Below are 24,283 nucleotides of genomic sequence, written 5' to 3'. Positions count from 1 at the left end.
TGTATGTGGGGAGCCTCCCCACACATGACAGCTGTACTCCACACAGGGGTGAATAAAACCCCTGCATAGAGTCAACAATTGTGCAGAGGCAAAGAAGGAACGGAGTCGGCTTAGCACACCCAAGCGCTTGGAAGCAGATTTTACAAGAGATGTAATATGATCTTTCCAAGACAAATCCCGAGCAAATGAAACCCCAAGCATGTTCAAGGATGATGCAGGATTAAGTTGAGTATTATTAAACATAAGTGGGTATACCTGTGGAAGATTTTGTCGGGTTGATAGGTGCAAAAACTGAGTCTTTGATGCATTAAAAACAACCAGATTATTTTTATCCCAGTCAGACATTAGGTGTGCCATAGCCTCATCCCTTGCCTGTTGAAGTAACTGCTGAGATGGACGTTGTGGGAATCGAATGGAAAGATGAAGGGTGGAGTCATCAACTTATGAGTGGATAGGGTTAGATGTACAGCTTAGAAGGTCATTGATGAATAAAAGGAAGAGAGTTGGTGATAGGACAGAGCCCTGAGGAACACCACTGTTAATAGATCTAGGAGAAGAATGACAGCCGTCTACAACAGCGGCAATAGAACGACCAGAAAGGAAGCTAGAGATGAAGGCACAGAAAGGAGGATAAACACCATAAGAGGGCAGTTTGGAAATTAATGATTTGTGCCAGACTCGATCAAAAGCCTTTGAGATGTCAAGTGCAATGGCAAAGCATTCGCCAAAGTCCCGAAAGAAGGATGACCAGGAGTCTGAAAGGTAGGTGAGAAGATTGCCTGTGGAGGGTCCCTGACAGAACCCATACTGACGATCAGAAAGAAGGTTGTGATAGGAAAGATGCTTTAAAATTTTTCTATTAAGAATAAACTCAAAAACTTTTGAGATACAGGATGTTAAAGTAACTGGACAATAGTTAGAGGGTTGGGAATGGTCACCCTTCTTTGGGACTGGAGAGCAAACTTCCAGCAAGAAGAAAAGGTACAATTGACAGACAAAGGCGAAAGAGTTTGCCTAGGCAGAGTGTAAGCACAGAAGCACATTTCTTGAGAACAACAGGAGGGACTCCATCAGGCCCATATGTCTTATTAGTACTGAGGCCAGCAATGGCAGAAAATACATCAGCTGAAGAAATTTTAATGTTAGCCATGAGGAAGTCAGAGGGTGGAAGTGATGGAGGAACAGCACCAGAATCGTCTAAGGTGGAATTGGAGGAGAAAGTCTGAGCGAAGAGATCTGCTTTATCAGTAGAAGAAATAGCTACAGAGCCATCAAAGTAGAAAAGAGGAGGGAAGGATGATGAGGTAAAGTTGTTAGAAAGGTTTTTGGCAAGGTGCCAGAAGGAGCGGGAAGAGTTCGAGTTGGAGAGTTGAGAGCATTTTGTACGGATGAAATTATTTTTAGCAGAGCGAAGAACAGACTTAGCACGATTCCGGGCAGAAATGTATAAAAGATGTGATTCAGGGGTGGGTTGGCTCCAGTACCTTTTATAGGCCCTCTCCTTGTTGCGGACAGCATTAGAACAACCATGATTAAACCAAGGCTTTCTTGCGTTAGTCAAAGGATATGAGAAAGGAATGTATGCTTCCATGCCCAAGAGAATAACCTCCGTAATGCGCAAGGCACACCCAGATGGCTCACGGCCATGAAAGCAATAATCATTCCAGGGAAAATCAAAGAAGTACTGCCTGAGGGCCTCCCAATCTGCAGCTCCAAAGTGCCAGAGACGACGTTTTTTTGGAGGGTCCGCAGGCCGTACCGGAGCGATAGGACATGTTAAGGTGATAAGGTTATGATCGGAGGAGCCCAACGGAGAGAAAAGATTAACAGTGTAAGCAGAAGGATTAGTTGTAAGGAAGAGATCAAGTATGTTGGAGCTCTCTCCAAGGCGGTCAGGGATACGGGTAGGGTGCTGTACAAGCTGCTCTAGGTCATTAAGGATAGAAAAGGTGTAGGCTTGTTCACCAGGTGGATCAGTGAAAGGAGAGGAGAGCCAAAGGTGGTGGTGAACAATGAAATCTCCAAGAATGGAGATTTCAGAAAAAGGAGAAATGGATAGAATGTGTTCCATCGTAGAAGTAAGATAGTCAAAGAATTTTTGACAGTCAGTAGAATTAGGAGAAAAGTAAACAGCACAGATATATTTAGTCAGAGAATGACAGGAAAGCTGAAGCCAGAGTGTAGAGAATTCAGAAGAATCTAGTTTGGGAACACAAGAGCAAGATAAGCTGTTGCGTTTATATACACAACAGCCACCTTTGGCTTTGAAATGAGTATAGAGAAAGTAGGAGGATACAGAAAAGGGTTTGCTGTCAGTTGCCTCAGACAGCTAAGTCTCAGTTAGGAAAAGAAGGTGAGGTTTAGAGAAGGAGAGGTGGTGCTCAACAGAGCGAAAGTTAGAGGAAAGGCCACGAATGTTGCAGAAATGAAGAAGAGAGTCAGACAGTGGTTCCAGGCACCTTGAGTCATCACCGGGAGAGGGGCTGAAGGTGGGGGCATTTGTGGTCCCCCCCCTGGAGACTCCGAGGCTATGTTATTCGATGCCATTTTTTGAAAATTTTGAAAAGGAAGTGTGGTGTGTACCGTGCATGTAGTTTGGTGTTGATAGTTGGAGAAACTTGTATTGGAGAGCATGCTGGTCTACTCTCTGTGTTACTGAGACACTGAAAAAGTATGCATGTATATACGGTATGTCATAAATTTGGTCCTGGCACTGCTCTTTTTTTTTTTCCATGCATATGTACCAACAAAATGGCGTTAATGATAGGGTTAAACACAGCATCTATGGTACAGTATTTGGGAACTCTACCTGTAGGTCTCCTTTTCCACCATCCATTCTCCTCTTCCTGGCTGTCCTCTTCTTCTTCCTGGTCACTGTCCTGATCATCCTTTTTGAGTGCAGAGAAGTCTTCAGCAATGGTGCCAGCCTCTACCAGCTCTCGGTGTCGTAGTACCAGAGAGATCATAGTCAGTGTTTTTCCCAGGCCCATGTCATCAGCTGCAGGAAGATATCAACTATTTTAGTATCAACAATTTCATGCTCCTGTGGCTTGCCCAACTGAATAATATTATCTGGTATTAGATGGCATTGAAACCTGAACTGTCCCAACCACAACAGGATTACTGAAGACAGTTTTAACAATGCCTCCTATAACTCACCAAGCAGATTCAAATAATTTTGCATTAGTAGGAATAAAATACCTGAGAAGACGCAACTATGAGATGCTAAAATGCATCATCATCATCTAATTTCCAACATTCACACAGGTCAGAAATATGTTGATGATGCAACCATATGTTTGTGCGCATGTCTGAACAGTCAAATTTATGGTGGGTGGCAGAGGGGTGATATTTTCCGTGCATTCTGAGAAGTTCAGACTAGTTAAGTCATTTTCTCTCTTTTTGTGGCGAAGGATAGTGCAGCATATAGAAAAATTCTTCATACAGATAACAAACCAGTACTTATACTGTACTGTTTTGCTTTAGGTGACCATGTTATGACTGGATGTGCTCTTGAGGGTGGGGTTGACTGAGGTCACAGAGTAAAGCTCTCTCTCTCTCTAGGAAGTGTCTTTGTCTGCTAGGAGTGCATCCAACATGGTAGATGAAAGCTAATGTACTGTATCAGTAATAGTTGAAGTTTACTATTATCGGTGTTGTGTTACTGTGCGTTGTATGGCTTCTGTCACATCACTGTGCTGCTCTAGGTGCTCACTGCACAACTTCAGTTGAAAGTACGGTGGCCCCTTGGTTATCGCACATAATTAGTACCCCACCTTAAGCGTGATAACGAACTGCATGATAATGAAAGCAAAGAACCTATGGGATTTATCCTAAATGGTACTGGCCACCCCACTTGTAAGCCCAGATTTTCCTTTTTATAACAGTTTAGACCCACTATAGTCTCACCAATCTAAAACCAAGGTTTGGGTGGAGTCCAGCCGGGGATTTCCCGGCGTACAGCTCTGCCTTGTTTCCTATACTCTGATTGGCTAGTGGCTGACCTGACACCATTAGAGTTCGTCCGCTCACATCTCGCCACCTGGCCTGACATGACTTCATCCACTTCTGTGTGTGTGTGTGTGTGTGTGTGTGTGTGTGTGTGTGTATATGAGTGTGTGTGTAAAGACAAACTAATTTAAGTCATAAATATAATTTAAGTTATATATATAACAGAAAGTGAACAGTGGAAGCACGTGACAGAAGCTTCAATCTCCCTCCAATGGATCAATTCCCAGTATGGGCCTGGATGTTGCCGCTCGTGAGTGTTTTAACTTATTTATTTCTATTAAGAAAATAGCATATGTTCTACTGATTCCTTCAAATTATATTATAAACGTAATTGTTACATTACTTACCCAGCTTAGAACTACCGTGAAAGTCGGTAAAAGTAATCACATTTTTTTCAGCAACACTGTAAAATATGTATGCCACATTTCTTTATTGATGTACAAGAGCCATATGCATTACTAGTTTACCTTCCTTTGATATGCTAGAATACTTACGTTTATATTGTACTAGTATGTGTGTACCTATCTGTGATGCCTATTACATATATAACAGAATCTACTCATCGCTCGTTTAGGAAGTATGGCATGGCTGCACCCAGCACCAGACCCTACCCAAACCTTGGTTTTAGATTGGTGAGACTATAAATGCATGCATACTGTTACGGAAATATTCAAAACACACAAAGGCAGGGTCAGGTTAACAGAAAATGATGGAATGGGCAAAATATTCAAAACACACAAAGGCAGGGTCAGGTTAACAGAAAATGATGGAATGGGCAAAATAAGACAGAAAAACAAATTTCATAATATAGAGACCTGAGATGGGCTTGAGGTAAGGGATTCTGCAGCTAGGGGTGGTGGGTTAGTAGTCTCCACCACCTAAGATTAACTCCTCGAGTACCAACTTATCTTTTAATCTCTCAAAGCCATCAGACACCATAGATTCTGCACCATCACTCCCAGCAGAAACCAGCTCAGGTGTGCAATAATGAAGTATTTTAGTTAATTAAAAAAAAAAAGCACAACGATGGCAGAAGCACAGATTTTCATCAAGCAGTCATAAATTAAACTGACAGAACCAAACGTATGACAACCAAGGGATCAGTATACTGTGATGCTTTAGGCATTTACAGACTAAATTATGATTGTATGTGCACTTGGGGATGGGACTGGGTAAAGTCCAGTAAGAGCAACCCTCGATGGCCACTTAACATAACCCCACAGAGTCACACTACACCATCGTTGCTGTCTGAATGATCAATAGTTGGAGGGACTTTACTTGACACAACTCTTTGGATAAAGGGAGTTTCTTGTGCATAACAATGGCCTATAACACAACAATTCTGTCTCCATTAGGCTGTTGTGTTATGGAAATTCCCACTATGAAAACAGCAGAGCCTACAGAAAAAAGGACTGATTCCAACTGCCCCCACTGTCAGCCTTAACCCCCCCCAGAAGCCTGCCTTAGCCTTCTCCAGTCTGGCCTTAAAATTTTAAGACTGGTACCAAACATTCACAAGGAAGTCCAACAATACAGTGACAAACGTTAATCCATCCATCCATCATCCAATCCTATGTTGCCCCATGAGGAGCATTATGAACCCAGGGCTAAGCAAGTTGGGCCTGACATTTAAGATGAGAGTGACCAGCCTCAAAAGTCATTATGTGAGCAATAAGCCCCAACCACCCCTTGGATATAAACCTGCACCGGCTCAATCCGACTGGAGCGCCTTAATTACTCACTAAACCACCAAGTGCCATAATTTGGGTATATGGTTTACCACCCAGCACAGTAAATGATTTCCTATTGTACAAAAAACCATTTGGCTTACCAAATAGTGTAGAGTTACCCACAGACAGAAGGAAGAGGAAAGAATAAAGGAAAGAAAGACAGAAGAGGATGGACAGAAAAGAAGAAAGGGCAGACACCCAAAGCAGCACTACATCAAGTGAGTGGATGAACACAATTATAATACTTCAATAAAATGTGCTGGTAAATAGCCTTGGAAAACGGAAGGAAGTAGGAGGTGCACAATGATCCTGTACACAGTAATGTGTCTTGTGAAATGGAAAAAAAAAAAACATCACACAATGGTAGACAGTGTCATTTCTGGGGCAAGCTGGGGTTCAAATCTTGCAGTATATAAACTCTCAATTACCTGATGTACAGCAGCCATGGGGGTCCCAGAAGGTGACACACTGACGAATATTGACATAATATTCTCCCTACCACATAACTGTTCAAACATAGAACAACACTCTTAAATACAGTAATGAACATGACAAAAAATCACTGTACTGTACTGTACATACACTGTACACCCAACCCCCAAAGACAGAGGTAGGCAGAGTGAAGTGGGCTAGCAAGATCAACAAAAAGAGGATTGGCAAACCTAACCAAGCTTGAGGAGAGAAACCAGTGAAGCATGAATGACAGAAATAAAACAGATGATGTTAAGAGGAATACACTAACCAGTGAGTAGCAGGAGAACTTCTTGATAAAGCCCACATAGGACTGATATTACGGCTGCCGTTCCCGGCAACAGAGTGGTGGCTTTGTCAGGACTAAATATTATAATTGCAAATCATAATAGATAGATAGATAGATAGATAGAAGCAGGGAGTCAGATGATGAGAGGTGTTGTGTCTGCGAGAATCGAGCAGTGCTAAACATGCTTACACACTGACGCGAGGAATGCTTGATAGGCACACGACAGCGTCTAGTGGCCATGTACACACATACACACATGCTCACACACAGGCTGCGAGAACTTTCCATCCACGAGGAACACACGTGACACACCCCTGCTACACCAGAATTTAGGAAAGAGAGCTCAGACGGAGATTAGCCACAGACCAGGCAAGAGAGAAGTAGACAGGCCTCAGAGGAGACAGGTGACGGGAGAAGGGCTTGGCAATTTGAGAGAGAGAGACAGATAGCGAGACAGGGAGGTAGCTACCCGGGACATTATACTTTGTTCCGTGTGAGAGACTTGTTAATATTTCCAAGACAAATAAAAATAGTCCCATACTATTCTTTACCTCTCCTGTCACTACATGACATTTGGTAGCAGCGAACGTATACGAACCTCGTCTACGAATCAACATTAAATTCCTACAAAATATCAAGATTGAAAACAAGAATATCTCTCTCTCAACCAACAACACAACCGGCTCCTGACGCTTCTCTCCAACCAGCCCCCTCCGTCTCCCAGATCATCATGCTGATGCAGAGGTCAAGAGATCACACGACGCCTTGCAAGTAGTTAACAAAATATTGATACAATATTGCAATTTCTACGACGACCCAGCGTAACTACGGACATCGTCTCCCAATTAAAAGCAAATTTCTACAAAAGCAGGCGATACTCTACAAGATTAGCTTCAGAATCACTACAAAATACAGCCTACAATGCAAATGGTCTACAAGTCTACGAAACAATTCTATAATCTTCACGTAACTTCAAGCAGCAACAAGAAGAATATAAAACGAAGCAAGTAAAGAGGAGGAAAAACCAAAGCAACAAGCACACCACTCTCTCCCGCCTGACCCAGAGGTCAAGACACGCAGCAAAACATCAAGTCCACATTCACAACTCGTCTTACTCACCCGTCTTCACTCAAGTTACTCATCGCTACTCATTCACTCACCACAGCTACCAGTGTGGGAAGCCGACGTCGCCATGTGCTGAGACGACAGCACGCCAATCAACCCGCGAAGGACAACGCTATCACCACGTGCAACACCACTCACACCATTTCCCACCACGGTAAAAATTAGTGAGTTACATAGTTACTTCATTCATACAATACACAGTGATAGACAATAAGCTTCTGCACAAACATATAAAACGTGCTGTATAGTTACAACTTAAATACACATACTTACTTCAGTTATCTGCATAACTCAAACACTAAATAATCACCAACGATAAATATTCTACACTGTCTATATTCATTCATTTATTATAACATTTATTTACTACCAACGAGTGTTACCATTTATACCTACATAAAACACGTGTTTCATATATACAACTATACATATTATATCTACAAAGTGATAAAGAAAATATCCAATCACAGTTACTCAGTGAGCAATTAAAAGAACTGTATTAAACATTTATTAATTAAAGCTACCTAGTGGAAACAGATAAATTAACTTACGGGAAAAAAAAAAAAAAAAAAAAAAAAAGGCCAACACAAATGCCGTTAGCAAGAGTGAACATCTTCAACACAATCGTGAAGACAATGATTTCCACACAGTGCTGACACACATATTACTCACGATAGGTACAGGTGAACAACAAGTCAGTGTGTATAGTTAATACTGTATATAGTGTATATATTTTTTATATAAAATAACAAAATATGGGACTATATAATATCATTTTCAGTAATACCTGTGCAATATAAACTAAACTTTAAAAAAGTATCCCAAGGAAATTAGCCAGTATTTATGCAACCATGAACAACATGGGAAAAGCGTACACAAGCGAAGAAAAACAAACTATAGAAATACATACAAATACATACAAAAAAGAAAGAAAGAAAAAGTAAGAAAGAAATAAGAGAAATAGAGTAAGATCACATAACAAACAAATGAAAATAAGTGTAAGTGTTACTACATATGCCAAAATACCACATAAACTACAAACAAAAAAGCAAATTGTTGTCTCCACAAACAAGTGGGATGGCACATCATCACTATCATCGACCGCAGCATATGTTCGGACTGCAATTATTACAATTATGTAACTACAATCGATATGTAACAATTATGTAACGACAAACGATTGCATTATGTTACACTTTGCCAATTATGTAACAGTTGTATTAACAAGATGTAACTTTTATGTAACCTTAACTACAATTATGTAACTACAAACAATACTACAAACAATATGTACCATTTCTGTGACAGTTGCATTAACAAGATATAACTTTTATGTAACTTTAACTACAATTATGTAACTACAAACGATATGTAACAATTACGTAACGACAAACGATTGCATTATGTTACACTTTGCCAATTAACAGTTGCATTAACAAGATGTAACTTTTATGTAACTTTAACTACAATTATAAGGCCAAGACACTTATGTAAGAGTTGCATTAACAAATGTAACTACAATTTTAAGGCCAACACAATTATGCATTAACACAATATTTTGTAACAATTCATAAAATGTTACAATTATGTAGTACCACAATGTTAGTACAATATTATAAGTCATACAATTATAGCACAATTCTGTATTACCAGTATCATCATACAAGTTAGGTGAAATATTAGACATTACTAAAGTGATAACTCAAATATGTAATGTATAACCTAGCAGTATTTCCATTGCACAATTATATGCGTACGTCTGTTGTACATGCACGTCTTACAAAGTGTTATACAACAACCATTGCATTTATTCAAATATGTATACAACTTGTTTAAAATGTAATATTACTGAATAATCACTATTTACTATGAATAATATATGTATACAATATTCATACAATTAGGTTACTTTACAATATTGTAAAGAGGGTGTATGTAGGTGAGGTGGAGGGAGGGAGAGGGAGGGGTAGACCGAGGATGAGGTGGAGGGATGGAGTTGAGAGGTATATGAGGGAGGGGGGGGGTGAGTTGGGGGGAGGGGAGTCAAATGGTGGGTGACAGAGTGACTTGGAGGCGTTTTGTCTGCGGTCACCCTTTGCGGGATTAGGGCGTCGGGCTATAGATAGATAGATAGATAGTATATTTCACTTAATTAGCTTGTAAGTTCATTGTAATGTGTATATAATATGTATTAATATGTTAGGACTATTAAATGTCGATGGTACGCCATTTTCGCGCGACCAAGCAGATGTCAGGACTACATATTATAATTGCAAATCATAATAGATAGATAGATAGATAGATAGAAGCAGGGAGTCAGATGATGAGAGGTGTTGTGTCTGCGAGAATCGAGCAGTGCTAAACATGCTTACACACTCTGACGCGAGGAATGCTTGACAGGCACACGACAGCGTCTAGTGGCCATGTACACACATACACACATGCTCACACACAGGCTGCGAGAACTTTCCATCCACGAGGAACACACGTGACACACCCCTGCTACACCAGAATTTAGGAAAGAGAGCTCAGACGGAGATTAGCCACAGAACAGGCAAGAGAGAAGTAGACAGGCCTCAGAGGAGACAGGTGACGGGAGAAGGGCTTGGCAATTTGAGAGAGAGAGACAGATAGCGAGACAGGGAGGTAGCTACCCGGGACTTATACTCGTTCCGTGTGAGAGACTTGTTAATATTCCCAAGACAAAGTCATTTATGACAGCTTCGGGGGGGAGGGGGATGCATTGTCAGCATTTGGGACAAGATACACAAGGGAAAAAAGGAATGGAATGTATTGAGGAGGAGGGATACACATATTCAACACTGAACATAAGAAAATAAAAAACAAGGACATACAGGTAATAATAAATAAATAAATAAATGCTGCATTTTCTTTAACACAGGGCATTGAAACAGAAGTGAACAAACGAATGTCGTCAAATTCTCATTCGTCGTCAAATTCTCATAAAACATGTGATGTCGGCAAGCATCATCCTTCAGTGTAAATTTCATTAATACAGTAAACTCTCTCATATCCTCCATAAAGCTGCCAAAAAGGTGATGTTAATTGATGTTCTGATGGATAATGATGTACTACCTTCCCCAACCCCCAAAAGGACGGTCTATCCCCCTACAAAAACCCCCTTTTTTTTTGGGGGGGAGGGGTTTAACTCTGGCCACAGGCTTCATAGTCTGTCCCCAAGGCCCAGTGGTCCTCCCACATACCACACACCTTCACATGTCACTACTTCAGTGCTAATACCATCATCCAAACTAAATACATCCTAGGGCTGTCTCATACAGGGCAGGTGGATTGGTATTAACAGGGGTATTTTAGTGACATGTTGACAGGTCTCCGGGTTGATAAGTAAAGTCTGCTCTTAATGAAATTCAAATCCTTAAACTGTTCCCTACCCCAGCAGGGATTCGAACCTGGATCCCTTGGGACTGCAGGCCACTTCTCTACTGATCTGGCCACAGCCTCCCCCTGTTCAAACATAGAAAAACACTCTTGAATACTGTAATAAGATAAATGTCACTGTACAGCACTGTACAATGTACTGTACACACAATGCACCTGACACCCAGAAGCAGAGTTACACAGAGCGAGGAAGGTTAGCAAGGCAGACTGAAAGAGGATGGCTGACCTAATGAAGTGTGAGGAAAGAGACATGTGAGGCTTCATGGAAAGAAGCCAATGTCCACCCAGTTCCGAAGAAAGGAAGTTCGTCTGACCCCTCCAATTACAGACCAATAGCTGTCACATCTTCTCTTGGTAAGGTATTTGAAACTTTAATTAATAAGCATATTATTAAACATCTTGAATCCAACAACTTAATTAGTGATAGACAATACGGTTTTCGCCACGAAAGATCCACCATTGACATACTCAATCTCTTAACTCATACCATCCATCAATCAATTGATCTTTTTGGAGAAACTCATGCAGTTGCTCTTGATATCTCTAAAGCTTTCGACAGAGTATGGCACCGTTCCCTGCTGTCCAAACTCCCTTGCTATGGACTAATGTCTTTTGTCTCCCGTGGGAGTTGTTGTATTTTCTGATGATTTGATGATGATTGCAGAGAACGAAAGGGAGGCGGAGGAAAGGTTTAGGAAGAGGAGAGATGGTATGGGGCACAAGGGCTTAAGGGTAAATGTCGATAAAACAAAAGTGATGATATCTAGGGTTGGTGCCGGTACTGTCAAAGACGAGGGAGAGTGGCCATGTGCAGTTTGCCACAAGGGCGTGGGAAGTAATTCCATCTTGTGCGGTGTTTGTGATAAATGGGTGCATAAGAGATGTAGTGGTATCAGAGGTAGACTGTGAGATAATGCTGATTTTATGTGTACGGCATGTCAGGGAGAGCAGGTGGAGAATGTCAGACGTGAAAGAATTGAACATGCAGGTGTATCTCTTGAGTGTGTGGAAGAGTTTTCTTATTTGGGAGACATGTTGTGTGCTGGAGGTGGGGGTGGAGCTAGCTCTGTGGTCAGGGTGAGAAGTGGTTGGAAGAAGTTCAGGGAGTTCTTGCCTCTCCTGACATTGAGAGGACTCTCCCTACGTGCTAAGGGGTCTCTGTATGCAGCATGTGTTAGGAGTGTAATGCTGTATGGTAGTGAGATCTGGGCAGTGAAGGAGGAGGATATTCGCCAGCTCAGAAGCACAGAAATGACAATGATTAGGTGGATGTGTAGTGCATCCCTGTATCCAAGGTCTGGGGGGGCTGGGCTCACAATGGAAGAGTTGAGAGGTAGGATGGGACTGGAGTGTATTGGTGTTGTGATGAGGAGAGATAGATTGAGATGGTTTGGACATGTTTAGAGGATGGGGGATGATAATTGGGTGAGGAAGGTGAGAAGTGTTAATATTGGGGGTGGGGTTACGAGGGGTAGACCGAGAAAGACATGGGACGAGGTCATTAAGTGTGACCTCAGGGTTAGGGGACTGAACGGGGGGGCTGCAATGGATCGTGCAGCGTGGAGAGCCGCCATTAGGTGACCAAGGCCGACATATGTAAGCATGCTGGAGCCTTTAAAAACGAAAATGATTATTGCATCTCCAGCTTTTTAAGATCCCAGGGTCTGGTTTCAGTGTTCTAGTTCACCTTTATTATTAATGGACCTTCAGGATAATTTCTGAATATCTTAGTATGACAATCCTGTTTCAACCTGTACAGAAATAGCCCTTGCTGACGTTAAATTGGTTTTTCAAAATAATTTGAAGAAGCTTCTGGAAGAAATGGACAGATATTTGTCAGAAAACATCAACCTAAGTCAACATAGCTAGGTCAGGAATGTGTTCTATGTAAACTTAAATGAAGATATTCCGGGTTTTCAGGACGAACTTACAGATCTCCAGGAAAATCAGGTGTAGAAACACCATTGTGAAAGTCTCTTGCACTCTGAATTCTGGGCTCAACTCACAGATAAGCCTATTCTGACTCGTGAGGCTGGAAAGACTCTTCTCCCTTTTCCAACCATATACCTCTGTGAACAAGGATTTTCAGCTCTTGTGATGATCAGGACTAAAACAAGGAACTGTCTGGATCCTCAGTATGATATGTGCTGTGCTCTATCTAGCAACATAAAACTGAATCTGGAAGAACTCGCCCATAAAATGAAGGAACATCATGGTTGCACTAAATGTTTTCTTCCTTTTCAATTTTTGCAATGAAGTCCATTTGAAGAAAGAAATTATCAAATTTCTGTCATTTGTGTGATCACAGAAAAGCATCATCATGGTAACCACAATTTATGTTTACTAAATTTATCAGTAAAGAATCAATAGTCAGAAGGTTTCACTCATGAAGCAGCATCATAGTTGCCAGATGTTTATTTTTCTTTGCTTGCCTAATTTTGCAATAAATTACATTTACACGAAGCTGTGCCTTTCATTTTCTTCGATCAACATAAGATACACTATATCAAAATTTATTGATTATTAAACTAAAGTAAAATTCAGTGAAACTTATTCAATACATTTTACTTTAAGGTGTTCTATCTATCTACTGTATTGCTAGATGCCTTAATTTCGTAAGGGGTGGCCACAAACAAATCGTTTCCATGTCGCCCTGTCCCCTGCCATTTCACTGCCCAGCTCCCACACCCCTCTCTCATATACCTCTCCACTCCATCCCTCCATCTCATCCTTGGCCTCCCCCTCCCTCTCCCCCCACCTCTACCTCACTCACATACACTCTCCTCATCAGTCTCCCACTCTCCATCCTCTCCACATGGCCAAACCGTCTCAATGTGTTTCTCCTAACACTTCCCATCACATCCACATCCATGCCACAATGCTCCTCCACTTCCTCATTTGTCAGTCTGTCTCTCCATGTGACTCATTTCAACAGCTCTCACTCTAGACTTCTGTGCCTCCAACAACATCCAAGCTTCACTTTCATACGTTAGAGTTTGTATCATAATACTGTCATGCAGTAACTTTTTCACTTCCATGCTCACTTCTCTGTTTCTTATCACTACTTTCATGAAACCAGCAACCTTTCTTCCTTGATGTACCCTTCCAAGCACTTCACCCTCTAAACTTCCTTCCTTATTCACCACACTACCCAAGCACTTAAATGCACTCACATTTTCCATTTTCTCCTCATCCAACCTCACTGTACATTCACTGACTTCATTTCTTTCAAAGATCATAACTTTACTCTTCCCTTTAGATTCCATTTCTAACACACTCCCAAATCATCCACCAAGTCTTGCAGCTCCCAAGGTGTGTATAAAGAGAGGTGTCTTCACTCCCACTGAGCTCTGTAGGAACTATCTACTACTACTATCTACTGCCAGATGCCATAATCCCGTAAGGGGTGGCCATTTGACTTTGAGTTAGTTGTTTTATGGGGAGGGGCACTAACCCTCCACCAACCCACTTGCTGACACGTAGGAAGCACGTATAGTTTGGTTATATGGTTACCACCCAGCGTTGTAAATGGTTTCTTGGCTTACAGGAAACCATTAGGCTTGTCAACACATTCTGAAAATGACTTTTTCCTAGGGACTTTTTAAGGTTTATTGGTAGAATAAACACTTTGTTTAAATAAATAAATAAATAAGGGGAATTTTTGTTTTATTCCTAATACTTTTACAAACATCAAATAAATAATAATAATTCTCTATATAGCAGTAAAAGAAAAGATCTATCACATGTCAAGCAAGTAAAACCATGGCATTTCATTTGCTCTATGCATTTCCCCCCCAAGTGTTTTAATTTTCACCAGTCATGTGACAATGTCAAGTTCTCTTTAAAGCACAGTTCATGCCCTACCTTAAATCTACAAAGACTAGGAAACAACATTCGCAATCCTGTTTCATATGAGGATCACACAGAGTAAGTATTTTACCAGTGCCGACTTTTTGCTTTCAAAACATTAGATTTTTATTGGAAATAAAAGATTTAAACTTTCAGTACCTTTTCAGTTTCACTGTTTACATGATAGACAATTTTCTATGCATAACAATACTGAACAATTGTGTATACCTATTGCAAAAAACATGTTAATGTAACTTTTTTTTTTTTTTTTTTAATAGAAAGTCTTGAATAATCATCACCAGTTGCTAATGACAAACTCACTGGACACCCTGTATCGTAACAAGGATTTGCTACTGTGTAATTAACAGCATTTGGTTCTGTTGTCTAAATTCTTCTATAATCAAAGTTCTTATCAGTAATGCCTTAGCCTATGCCTTCCTTATCGCAAAGTTTGACAAGATAAAGTCTTTCAGATTATGCTTCGTATTTATTACAGTAAGGTATGACCACTGGGCATGAGGGGGTAAGGATTAGTTAGGATGTTTTTTCCCCCCTTAGTTTCAGTTGGTTTTGTTTTTAAGCTTACCAGGTTACTACACGTTCCTAAACTGGGTATTTTCTTTGCTAAGATAAGTGCACTATCAGTTTTATACCAGTTTTTTTCCCCAGGCAACTACCGGCATTGTATACCTCTGTGTGTGTACCGAAAGGCTGTGGTACGGGGGCGTGGCCAGGACAGGCCTGAGTAAAAGTTGCCAACTAGTCAATTTCCTCGAGCCCAACATGCACACACCTCTCTTTATACACGCCTTGGAAGATCCCCTTCATCTTCACCTAACAACACAGTATCATCTGCAAACAACAGTACAGGGAGTTTCCAAATGCTGCCCACTCTCATTAGGGCCACTCCAACATCCAGACTTACCTTGTATCTCTTTTATAACCCCATCCATATATTGCTTGAACAACCATGGAAACAGGACACATCCCTGTCTCAATCAGACCTTCAAACAGAAAAATTCACTCAGTTCACTATCCAAACAAACTGCAGCCTTAGCACCCTCATACCTACTCTTCACAGCATCCAGTAACTTCCCATCTACTCCATATATTCTTAATACTTTCCACAATCCTTGTCTATCCACCCTGTCATATGCTTTCTCCAAATCCATAAAGGCCACATACAACTTCTTTCCCTTCTCTAGAAACTTTTCCACTAAAGATCTACACATGAGTATCTGATCAACAAACTCTCCTCCCTTCCTAAGACCTCCCTGTTCTTCTCCAACTAATTCCCTTGTTATTTCCCTAACTCTGACAATAAGTATCCTACCATATACTTTTCCTATTAAACTAAGAAGACAAATGCTCCTAAGATTACCACACACTTCTTTTTCCCTTTTTCCTTTGTACAGGGGAATAATTATACCTGACTTCCAATCCTCCGGGACTCTCCCTCCCTCCCAGGCCAATCTGCACATCTTCCACATCCACTCTACTGCTCTCTCTCCCCCATGCTTCAGCATTTGGGGAGGCAGGACTGAATCAGCAGAGAGGTCCTAATGGACCCAGGATCGAATCCTGGGGGCAGGGGACAGTTTAAGGATTTGAATTTCCTAAAAAGCAGACTTTCCTGATCTACCAGATGACCAGCCGACATGCCGTAAAAATACCCCTGCTAATACCAATACACCAGTCCTGTATAAGACAGCCCTAGCATGTATTCAATATGGACGGTGGGTGTTAGCGCCGAAGTGGTGACATGTGGAAGTGTAGGAGAACTACTGGGCCTTGGGATAGGTCACTACCCCCGAGAAATAGGCCATGCTGCCTTTGTCCGGGGGGGGGGGGGGAATCACACACTCCATCAATTCAACGGGCTTTTCCCATTTTGACTTACTTCACTGCTTCCACAACTTCCATCCTACTGATTTCTTCCTCTCTTCTCACATCCCTCCTTCTCCTAGTCATTCCCCAACCACCTACAGTATACTCACATTACTTTCATTCTCTATGTTCAATAATTCCTTAAAGTGTTCTCTCCATCTGCTCGCTTCTTCTCCCTTCTCCAATATTAATCTACCATTTTTTTGTTTCACTCCCTGACTAACTTCTTTGACACTCTGTCTAACTCTCTTTACCTTTTTCCAGAAATATTTTCTCACATTCCCTTCACTTTACACTCAAATTCCTTTGAAATTCCTCATCCACTCTCTTCTTACTCTCTCTAACTATATTTTTTTACCTCTCTGTTCCTCTCTACATATAACTCTCTCTTCTGTCTCTCAACTTCTTCCACATCCCTTTTTCTCATCCACTCCATATATGTTTTCTTCTTTTGTACCACAGTCTCTCACCTCTTCATTCCACCACGCTGTTCCTTGCACCCTCTTTTGTCTTCTCTTCACCCCACACACCACCTCACATGCTGCACAAATTTCTTCTGTGAATATCTTGCACACACCTTCCACTTCCCCCATCTGCTCCGATCCATATTTACCCAATTGCTCCTCCACTTCTCTCTTGTATTCTACCTTTTCTCCAACTCTTGTAACCTTTCCATTCTCTTTGTATGAAATACTTCCTCCTGTCCTTCACTTCTACTCCTCCATTTCATTTAGACCTTGATTATCATCACTCCCCCAACCTCTATATGCTCTGGCATCCATTACACACCTCATCCTATCATCCACACTTACATAATCAATCACTGCCTTCTGTTCATTCAGTTCACCACCCACCCTTATCATCACTCACCATGTACACCTGTGGATCATCTTGTGCCTGACGAGGGTATTGGCTATCACCAATCTCCTCCCAGCAGAAATGCCCACTAAAGCACTGCCATTCTCATCCATCTTTGCAGGTACACCCCACTCACCAACTACTCGATCTACAGTCAAGTCGCCTATGGCACGGGGTTCTATGCCGCGGTTATCTATGACACAGCAAGCTGCCAGAACCCCCCAAAATGAACCACGTGCATAAAATGCCTATGGCGTGGGGGCGTGGCAAGGTTTGAAACATGCCTCTTACATCGGAACCCCCAACCCTACCCCTTCAACTTTAGAACTATTGTCGTCGGAGTTAGGTATGTTCAGTATTTTATGCCCTTAACCCCTCAAGTACGCAATTCGCTCAGAAGGTCTGTCCCTCCAGCAGCAAAACAGGGTTGATTTTTCGACTTTCACCAAGGTAAAAATTTTTCTTCCACAATTCAAGACTGAATTTACACACATGGAAATGTATGTTTCAGCCAGATTGACCAAATAGTTATTGCACAATCGCCTATCAAAGATGCAAAAAAGTTACCAATCCCCCATAGGCAAAACTAGAAAATGTTCAGAAAATGCATTGTTTACAGTAAATAATTATATATATGTACATAACTAATGTCAATGTGAAGTGTTCCCTAGGCATGAAATGTCAGTGTGGCATACGCATATAGCAACAAAACAAGCAAGGCAAAAAGTGGAGGTGGAGTGTGTGTGGTTGGAGAGGGGAGGAGAATGGAGGGATAGGGGAGGAGGGATAGGGGAGAAGGGAGAAGGGTTGCTATGCACACACACCACTGTAGGGGGTATGTTGGGGTATGGTGGGTTGGGAGGGGATAATGTGGAGATGACGCAATGGGGCTGAGGGAGGTAAAGTGACAGTGGTGGTGGGGGGTTCCTTCTCCCCCACCTTAAGGGGCCAATCACGCCATACCACCCCAGACAGTCTAGCTCTCATTGGTCTGATCCTATATACGTCACCAATGGAACGGAGTTACCCTCCCCCAGTTTTTTGTGCGTCTTTATCGATTGTGCGGGATAGGCTGGCTTGTCAAATTACACAAAAGCACGATCGTGTGGCATTGGTCTCAAGGGGTTAAAGCCCTTTATTATTTACAGATGATTCTCAAATTCTGACGGTTTAGAATTCAACTATTTGAATTTCGATGCATTTTGGAGTGGTCCATGTATCTCACTTTACAATGCAAAATCGCGTTTTTCAATGCTCTCAGGGCCCGACTCCAACCAAACCAAGCGAAGATAAAATTTTTGATGCGAACCAAAATGCTAGAAGTGAAGGAAAATTATAAGAAAATGTATAAGCCTAACGTAATATGTGACATATGTCAAGAAAAAAATGAAAATCAACATCATTTATTCATATGTGAAGCATACAAAGATAAAACAAGAGATATTAAAGGAAAAGAATCAATAATAGAAATACTAAAACAAAATGAATTACAGGTGGTAGCGAATACAGTAGGCAGAATACTGAAATGAAGAGAAATAATTATGAATATAAGGAGCAACAGAGAAATGAACAACACAGACTGAGAAAAAAAAAAAGTCATCTTGTTTAAAGACAAGAACTCCCGGATGGAAGAAGGCGCTAACAACAACAACAAGCCGTGTGCAAGGCGATATTCTATTATCGGTGGCCATCTTGCGACTGTCCTGCCGGCCCTCTACAGCCAAGCACCGCACTTTCAGCTTGTACCTTCCACGTGCATTTTGCTGCTTAGTTGTATGTATTTTCTTTGTATTTTCGTCGCAACTTACCTGTTCAAGATGGCAAGCAAGACCGGTTCTTTGGGTAGCAGTGGTAATGGACAAGAGCAGTCTGGCACCTCTAAATCTTCACAGCCAAAGGAGAAGTGATAATACAGGAAAGGGAGAAAATACACCAAATATACACTTGCTGACAAGGTGAAAATCTGTATTCTACCCTACAGTATGGCAATACAATGCAGAACTAGTTACTTAACCATAATTATAGTTCATAAAGTTTACAGGGGGTGTGGGCAAAAAATCATGATTTCACATAGGTTCAGAGGCCCCGGACCCGAACTAATTTTTCCCATAAGAAGTTCTGTTTAAATTTCGATGATTTGAATCTTGCTGCGACTTTTATGTACCCATGCCCATCGAAATTTGAGAATCCAGTGTATTGTTTAGGGTTTAATTTGTGTGCAATACATGCACTGACTGACTGTTTGATTGTGTGCCTGTGTAAAGTGGGGGAAAATGGGGAAAAGTGAGGAGAAAAAGGGGACTTTGGGTGAACGTCAAGAACCAAATTCCATTTTTCCCATAGGTTTAGTTATTTGTATGGCACGGTTTTCTGTGGCGCAGGCTTGGCCCAGAACCAATTAGCCATGCCTTAGGCGACTTGACTGTACCTTCACATTCCCTACTTTCCCATTCATACCTCCAGTCAAAAACACTCTCTCATTCCTTTGAAGCTTTTCCATGAATGCTTCCACATTTATCCAGAACTCTTATCTCACTCTGCTTGCACAATCTTGCACTGGCACATACACACACACATAATCACCCACATTTGTAGCCCAGCTTTCAATCTTACCCACACAATCCTTGAGCCAACTGACCCATACTCTCTTTCATTCTCCATCCATCTGTTACTTACAATAATACACACTCGTTCTTTTGTCCTCTCATTCTCACGTACTCCCACGCATATACCCCATACATACTCCCATTCTCTCATGCTCTCACCTCTCCATTTAGTTTTAGTTAAACCACATATCGTACATCCACTTTTGCACCCTCAAGCACCTTGACAATTTCTCTCTCTTTCACTTCCATCATTTGCATCCCTTACATTCCATGTCGCAATCTGTACCATGTCATTTGTTAGGCAATTCATTGCATTTTATCCAACAAATTTCAATGGATAAAACTAAATGAAGAAGTGCTGAAATTATGTTTCCGCCTTGAAGGTCGCCAGGCCCAAAAAAATTTGTGTTCAGGGCCGCAACCAAAAAAGTTTTGGAAACACTGCAATAAACCACTTCCAATATTGGGTGCTAACCTTATAACCAGATCACAGGGTAAAGTGAAGCCTACTATGGTGCCCCTGTTGACTGGATGGAGACGCAAATGCCCCAACCACCTGGGAACCATACCTCCACACTTTTCCCCGTACCTTACTGTGGACAGCATTTAAATCCAGGGTTTTAGCTTATTACAGTATGGTGCTCAGATTGGAGGTCTTGTACATAGAATACTACAAAGTGACAGCCTTGCCATGTGCACAGATTACTTGTCCAAGGTGCATCTGAAGGACTGGAAGACATGTAATGCTATTAACCCCTCAAGCGCGGGCATGTCGGAGGCGGTCTGTGCACCTCATGCAGGGATATTCGCACTCCGACTGACTTTTTAAGAATATTTGCCAAAAATCAGTTATTAGTCCTAGAATATTATACAGTACGGTAATTACATATGCATATGGCACATACCTTCAGCTTTCTCCTGGGATGTCTGTTGAGCCTTCGTCAACTACCGTAGGACTTGTGGAGACTTCTGAGGTTGGGTAATGAAGTCTCCACTTTACACTTCCTGACACCCCGTTAATATGATTACCACAGCCTGATATTATCACTAGAAACATTATTCTATGATTTTCAAGAAGTTTGGAATCCATACACCAAAAAAAAAAAAACAATGTGAAAGCAATGAAAATTACGAGTGTGTACGAGCTTCCCACTTGTGCTCGTTCCCAGCTGGTATTCTGTCATTTATTATTCATAAACACACTCACACTTTATACTCCTATTACTTATTACACTTATATATATATATATATATATATATATATATATATATATATATATATATAGGATTATTTATGAGTGTGTTGTCCCAGATGATTGGCTGAAGAGTGTAATTGTAAATGTGTATAAAGGGAAGGGTGATGCCCTGGAAAGAGGAAATTATAGAGGTATAAAGCTTTTAGATCAGATAATGAAGGTAATGGAGAGAGTTTTAGAAGGTATGATTAGAGAAAGAGTGAATATTGATGAGATGCAGTTTGGGTTCATGCCAGGTAGGGGGACCACTGATGCCATATTCATTGTTCGACAGCTTCAAGAAAAATATATTGGTAGGAGAAGGGATCTTTATTTTGTTTTTGTTGATTTGGAAAAGGCCTTTGACAGAGTCCCTAGAGAGGTGGTGAAGTGGGCAATGAGAAAGCTTGGCTTGGAGGAGTGGCTGGTTAGGGTGGTTATGGCCATGTATGTGGGTGCTCACACCCAGGTGAGAGTGAATGGAGATTTGAGTGATGAGTTTTCCGTGAATGTTGATGTGCATCAGGGGTCAGTCTTGAGTCCCATGTTGTTTATCATGGTACTTGAAGCCCTTTCACGTGACTTTAGAAACGGACTCCAGTGGGAGTTGTTGTATGCTGATGACTTGGTGTTGATTGCAGAGAATGAAAGTGAGGCGGAGGAAAAGTTTAGGAAGTGGAGAGATGGTATGGGGCAAAAGGGTTTAAGGGTAAATGCAGATAAAACAAAAGTGATGATATCTAGGGTTGGTAGCGGTACTGTCAAAGACGAGGGAGAGTGGCCATGTGCAGTTTGCCACAAGGGCGTGGGAAGTAATTCCATCTTGTGCGGTGTGTGTGATAAATGGGTGCATAAGAGATGTAGTGGTATCAGAGGCAGACTGCAAGATAATGCTGATTTTATGTGTACAGCGTGCCGGGCTGAGCAGGTGGAGATTGTCACACGTGAAAGGACTGAACTTGCTGGTGAATCTCTTGAGTGTGTGGAAGAGTTTTCTTATTTGGGAGACATGTTGTGTGCTGGAGGTGGGGCTGGAGCTAGCTCTGTGACTAGGGTGAGAAGTGGTTGGAAGAAGTTCAGGAAGCTCTTGCCTCTCCTGACATTGAGAGGGCTCTCCCTATGTGCTAAGGGGTCTTTGTATGCAGCATGTGTTAGGAGTGTAATGCTGTATGACAGTGAGACCTGGGCAGTGAAGGAGGAAGATATTCGCCGGCTCAGATGTACAGAAATAACAATGATTAGGTGGATGTGCAGTGTGTCCCTGCGTCCAAGGCCTGGAGGGGCTGGGTTTACAATGGAAGAGTTGAGAGGTAGGATGGGACTGGAGTGTATTGGTGTTGTGATGAGGAGAGGTAGATTGAGGTGGTTTGGACATGTGGAGAGGATGGGGGATGATAATTGGGTGAGGAAGGTGAGAAATGTTAATATTGGGGGTGGGGTTATGAGGGGTAGACTGAGAAAGACATGGGACGAGGTCATTAAGTGTGACCTTAGGGTTAAGAGACTGAACAGGGAGGCTGCAATGGATCGTGCAGCGTGGAGAGCCGCCATTAGGTGACCAAGGCCGACACATGCAAGCATGTTGGAGCCTTTAAAAACGAACGAACGAACGAAACGAACGATATATATATATATAAATATATATATATATATACAGTAACCCCTCCAATATCCGGATCAATAGAGCCATAGGCAGGTCCGGATAGTGGTCCTGTCCGGATATTGGGCCCCAGCTTATGGACTAGTACTTACGGACCCTAACTCTGAAAAACACCTATACAACTCCCTCTGGACATGCATAGCACCTATTTAAGACCCAAATCACACCAATAAGGGACATAAAAGACTGAAATAAATGCAAAAGAACCATAAAATGAGGTTTTAGAGGTGAGTTTATACAATATTAAACATTCTGGGTACTTACAAGTCCCTTGGTCTTGGACTGGTTTGAACCGCCAGTTTGCAGTCCACAGTTAATCCTCTGCACTCTAAATTCTAATTTCTTAACACTGCACAACACTGTAAATTCCTGTGTGTTCTAGTGGCAAGGTATTGCAGTTTATTCACTGTTTATTCACAAAAAACAAGCACCTGTGGCTTGCACTGTTATGAGTATCTGCTCTCCATCGGAGTTAAGCTGTGACTGTTGATGTTGGTGGGGTAACAGAGTTGCCAGATCGCAACAGCCACATTACCAATCTCCTCAACTTTCATTGTCAAATATAACTTTTCATTACCAAATTCGTAAAGCTAGCATATATTCTTCACTAATTATATATACAAGTGGAAATACATGTAATCACTCTCCTTATAACTAACACCATGTTGATTATTTTCACACTATGTAGGGTAGCAGATTAATCAGAGAGAGCAAACAATCCACCATCTCCATCCTGTGTATCCTCATACATGTGAAAAATCCATTTGGTAATGCATTATTCTAATGCATTACCAAACGAATTTTTCATTACCAAATTGGCCCACACTTGGTAATGAAAAATACCAAATGGCAACCTGACAGGGGAGGGGGGAGGGGAGGGAGGAAGGGGTGAAGGGACCATGGTGTAACAGCTGTTTGGCGCCAGGCGGGAATTTCAAATTATGGGAGGGAAAAAAGTCAGATTTTTTTTGAATTTTTTGCAGTTTTTGGCCCATTTTGGGAATATTGGATCCCAGGAGGATTATGTCCGGTTAGTGGGGATGTTCGGATATTGGGCGTTCGGATATTAGAGGGATTACTGTATATATATATAAATATATATATATATATATATATATATATATATATATATATATATATAT

General features: G+C 41.5%; 1 protein-coding gene across 1 annotated transcript in view; it reads right to left on the bottom strand.

Moving 5' to 3' along the window:
* Nucleotides 1–24,283, bottom strand: part of LOC145415667 (uncharacterized) — a 547,996-nt gene that overhangs the window by 292,876 nt on the left and 230,837 nt on the right. The window contains exon 11 of the mRNA XM_080284883.1: nucleotides 2,810–2,998. Coding sequence (XP_080141009.1) covers nucleotides 2,810–2,998 — 189 coding nt within the window. The remainder of the gene's footprint in view (nucleotides 1–2,809; nucleotides 2,999–24,283) is intronic.

The sequence above is a fragment of the Coenobita brevimanus genome, chromosome 103, assembly GCF_032717465.1.
Source record: "Coenobita brevimanus isolate Jiangsu-jjx chromosome 103, ASM3271746v2, whole genome shotgun sequence".
NCBI classification, from domain to species: Eukaryota; Metazoa; Arthropoda; class Malacostraca; order Decapoda; family Coenobitidae; genus Coenobita; species Coenobita brevimanus.
The sequence above is the reverse complement of the archived record's forward strand: the minus strand, read 5'-3'. Positions and strand labels throughout refer to the sequence as shown.